Genomic DNA, 4853 nt, shown 5'->3' with positions numbered 1-4853 from the left:
AGGGAAAGAAAAGGGAATTAAGAATGACAGAGAAATTTCTTTGAGGTCCTATTATTTCAATATAATGTATATCTCAAATACAGTGTCACTGCCTTTTTTCCTTTCTAGAACAACCCAAGTCAAAATGAAATAAGTATTAATATATAATTGCCACTTTGAAATAAGTATTATTGTGACTAAACATGACTATAAGCATTGTCTTTTGTAATCGCACGGCTGATCTAACCATTTCTTTTGGTATATACTCCCTTTTTTCTGACCCCTTTGTACCAATTTATATGGATACATTCATTTTCCTATTTTGATACTTATAATTAATTAAAGGAGTCTTTCTTACGTTAAGAAATCATTATTAATCATTAAAAAAAATCCTGATGACTCATAGTGTGAATTCACTTTTCCTTCTTTGTGTAGTTAATCTGTTGTTTGAAAATCATTACATTTTGTTCTGAAAAATACCTTTATCAACACATGCTAAGAATAATAGTTCCATATATAATTTTGTTTATCCTATATAATAAAAGGCTAATATGCAAATCAACTGAACAGTGGAACAACTGGTCGCAGAATTTGTGTGGATCAAAGTAATATTCAGATAAAATAACTATTTGCTATCTACTTATTGTTATTTTTAAATTTAAAAATTACAAGTCATTATTCTCTAGTTTCAAGATAACTTACATGGTGAACCCTTATTTTGGTATGGATAAGTCTCTTTTTTTCCTCCCCTTTCACCTTTCTTTTTCTTTTTGACTTGAGGGCTTACTGTTTTTATTTAATAAATTCTTTGAAAAAGTTTTTTGTTCACTGTACTCTTACCTTTTTTCTTAGTTCCATCCTGTTAACTTTCATTTTCTTAGTTCCATCCTGTTATGCTCCATTCATAATCTCTTATGATCCTTTTATACTTTTCTCCATGATCATATAATCACATAATGGTCACACTATGTCACTTTCTCCCATAAACAGTCATTAGGATTTTGAAGCTATTATTTTATAAAATGGAATCATATTATATATTTTTGTGTGTTTTTTGCTTTTTTATGAATATATACATTGTGAAAAATCTATTTAAGCCAACTGCTTTTGCACTAGCTCATTCTTTTATTTAATTTCATAACAGTCCATGGCATGGATTTTACTACCCTAATTTTTTTCTTCTGCTCTTGAATTTACATTTTCTTATTAATCTACTGCACTTTTAGGAATACATAGAAAAGATTGCTGGATTTAAAGGTTTTAACCATTTTTTACTGATACTGATTTCTCAAATTTACATCAATATTGCTTTCTCAGAAACTCTACCAGTTTACATTTCTAGCAGTTACATAACAGTACCCTTTTTCACTATTAATCAGCAATAGATATTATTTCTCTTACTATTTTTCCTAGTTGAGTGGGTATAAAGTGATGTCACATAATTTTAATTTGCATTTTCTTCAATACTAGGTATTAGGTATTACCATCCCTTCACATTTTATTAGTCTTATAAACTTGCTCTACTGTGAATAACTTTTTTCCATTTATCACTTTAATTTTTTATTTTGCTTTTTTAATTTTGATTTCAGTATTATAAAATATTTTAAGTAACCCTTTGTATAAAATTATAATACATACCAGTGTACTCACTCCCCAACTTTTCAAATCTATGATTTTGCCATTTTACTGCAGATTTTTCTCCAGTACATTATTGTGATAAATTATATTAATGAAGTTTTCTAATTTAGTCATTTTTTGCAATCTTAGGGTGAATAAACTTCATTAATAAAATAAAACCACATTGTTGGCTTTGGTTTGCTAATATTTAGTTTAGGATTGTTAGTAACTATTTTGGTAAGCGAGATTATCCTTTTATGATGTCTTTGTCTGGTTTTGGTATCATGGTCAAACTAAATCCACAATATGTGCCATTTTTTCTGTTCTCTTTTTTAATTCTCTGTAATTAAGATTCGAATTGTCTTTCATGTTTGGTTGAACTCATATAAATTTCCTCTGGGCCTTATGGAGGTTTCCTTTTCTTCTTTCTGATTCTTATTTCTCTTTCCTTCTTCCTCCTCCTTCTCTGTTTTTTTTTTTTTTTTTTAAGGGGGAGATTTTTTTTAATGATTATAGTTCTTTTGAAGTTTAAACCCATTTTTAAAGTTATATATTTTTAAACTGTTAATTTGTCTACATTTTCAAATTTATTGGCATAATTTATTTTAGCACTCCCTTTTTGTCTTCAGAACTTATATTTAAAAAAATTCTTAGTGTTTATCTGTGTCTTCTTTCTTTTTTGATCAGAGTTGACAAAGGTTTGTTTATTTAGTCATTGCAAATAATCAGCTTTTATCTTGTTTATTATCTTTATTAAATTTTTATCCCTATTCCTATTGTGTCATGTCCTTCTTTCAGCTGTCTTTGGATTATTCTGTTGTTTACTGACTTAATAATTTAGATAAGTCTGTTATTTTTTAATGTAATCAGGTTAGAGCTCTAATTTTCCCTCTTGAGTATCACAGTTATATTTTATAATTTTTAACACATGGTATTAGTGATCATTTATTATAAATGTTCTTTAATTTTAGTGACCTGTGAGAAATTTAGAAGTATTTGTAGCCTCTATCAGTGGGTAGAGCGTTGGCCTATGGACTGATGGGTCCCGGGTTTGATTCTGATCAAGGGCACATACCTTGGTTGCTGGCTCCTTCCCGGCCTGGGCCCTAATATCCCAGTCAAGGGCATGTACCTCGGTTGCAGACTCCTTCCCGGCCCTGGTCAGGGCTCCCGCAGGAGGCAACCAATTGATGTGTTTCTCTCTGCCTTTCCCTATCTCTTCCACTCTCTCTAAAAATCAATGGAAAAATATCCTCAGGTGAGGATTAAAAAAAAGTATTTGTAAATACAAGGATGAATACAAAGATGCAGTTTCAGAGTTTTTACTGAATAAGCTTTTTATATGTAACTTATGGAAATTATTATATATCTATGAGTAGACAGTTGTTTTAATAATTTAGCTATAAATTTAAAAATTTTGTTGTCAGTGTGTCAAGTTGGTGTCATTTTTGCCTACAGTGGAAAAGAATGAAAACGTCACTAAAATAAAAATTCTCTCTTATTTTTTGAGGCTTATGTTTAAAATAAATTTTAAGTATTTATTTATTTCTGAATTAAGTCAAGCATGATTAGAGAACATGCTATGTATGATTATTCTCTGGCATTTTGAGAGACTTATTTTTAGTCTCCATATGATTGGTGTGTCTATATGAGTGTGTATGTGTGAATGTTCTATATGTGCTGGGAAATAAAAAGCTTTATTGTGTGGCTTAGATATTTTATATGCTTTTATAAAATTCAGTGGCCTTCAACTTTTTGTCATGCACTAGTACATCCTAAAATATCTTTGAAAAAAAATTACATACTCCTGCATTTTAAGTTGACAATTAAAAATTTTTCTAAATTTAAATAGGGCAGAGAATTAAATTACTAGTGTATTGTGTAAAAATTGATATATAAAAATAAGGCTATTTCACTGTTCTCTTAAAAGTATCCAATGAGTTCTAAATATTAATTACTTGATGTGATGTCCTTATTATCAATTTAAACACACCGATTTAAATCAGTTTATCTGTAGAGACATCAAAAAATTGAATAATTAAAAAAATTTGTTTGGAAAAGTCCCAGCAGTCATGTTTTAAAATATAGGGCAAAATGATATTTAATTAAAAATTCAGTTATAGTTCGTGTTGAACCAAAAAATTTCAACTGCTACTGCCTTTTGTGCTGATTTTGAATTGTTACTTTAGACACACTATAAATTATAGATGTTATATAAATGTACTTTTAACTATCTGTACTCATTTCTTTTTCTGCTTCTTTCTTAGGAATCACACCTGTGTATCATAGTATGTTTGCTTTAATGAGTGAAACAGAAAGGATCTGGTATCCGCCCAACTATGTCTTCCATATAGATGAGTCAACCAGGCACAATGTACTCTACAGAATAAGGTACTTTCTTCAATAAAGTGATTCACCTTACTGGCAAAAGAACAAAGTGGGAGAAATTTTTGAACAGTTTTTAAATTGTAAGGTATCTAATATCAGAGACTACAGCTAATGAGCATTTAATTTTCTTCTTCTATGACTATTTCTCTATTAGAGGAATAGTCCATACATGTTTTTTAACTAGAATGCTCTGAAAATAAAGCTGTTCTGGTGAAATGCTACTTTACCACTTATAATTACATTAGAGGCCTGGTGCACAAAAATTTGTGCACTCGGGGGGTAGGGGGAGTCCCTCACACCGGCCTGTGCCCTCTCGCAGTCTGGGACCCCTCGGGAGATAACGACCTGCTGGCTTAGGCCTGCTCCCGGGTGGCAGAGGGCAGGCCCAATCCCTAGGTGCAGCCCCTGGTCGGGCTCAGAGCAGGGCCAATTGGGGAGATGGGGCACCGCCCCCTGTCATGCACAGAGCAGGGCGGATCAGGAGGTTGCGATGCCACCCTCAGTCACGCTCAGGGTAGGGCTGCTTGGGGGGTTGGGGCACCGCTCCCTGTCACACTCAAGGCAGGGTCGATGGGGAGGTTGCGCCACCCCGTTACACACAAAGCAGGGCCCATCAGGTGGTTGAGGAGCTCCCCCCTGTCACTCAGAGAGTAGGGCCGATAGGGGAGTTGGGGCACCGCCCCCTATCACACACACAGAGCAGGGCCAATCAGGGGGTTGGGACGCCACCACTTCACACTCAGGGCAAGGCCGATGGGGAGGTTATGGCTCTACCCCGTCATACACAGAGCAGGGCCCGTGGGGTGAGGGGGTTGGGGCGCCGCACCCTGTCACACACAGAGCCGCAGGGCAATCAGGGGTTTGGGATC

General features: G+C 33.9%; 1 protein-coding gene across 4 annotated transcripts in view; it reads left to right on the top strand.

The window, feature by feature from the left end:
- The window catches only part of JAK2 (Janus kinase 2), a 107837-nt gene that overhangs the window by 41423 nt on the left and 61561 nt on the right, over nucleotides 1–4853 (top strand). For all 4 annotated transcript variants that reach the window (XM_015570522.1, XM_006773839.2, XM_015570523.1 and 1 more), the window contains one exon: nucleotides 3864–3987. In XM_015570522.1, coding sequence (XP_015426008.1) covers nucleotides 3864–3987 — 124 coding nt within the window. The remainder of the gene's footprint in view (nucleotides 1–3863; nucleotides 3988–4853) is intronic.

Source organism: Myotis davidii, unplaced genomic scaffold (assembly GCF_000327345.1).
Source record: "Myotis davidii unplaced genomic scaffold, ASM32734v1 scaffold547, whole genome shotgun sequence".
NCBI classification, from domain to species: domain Eukaryota; kingdom Metazoa; phylum Chordata; class Mammalia; order Chiroptera; family Vespertilionidae; genus Myotis; species Myotis davidii.
The sequence above is the reverse complement of the archived record's forward strand: the minus strand, read 5'-3'. Positions and strand labels throughout refer to the sequence as shown.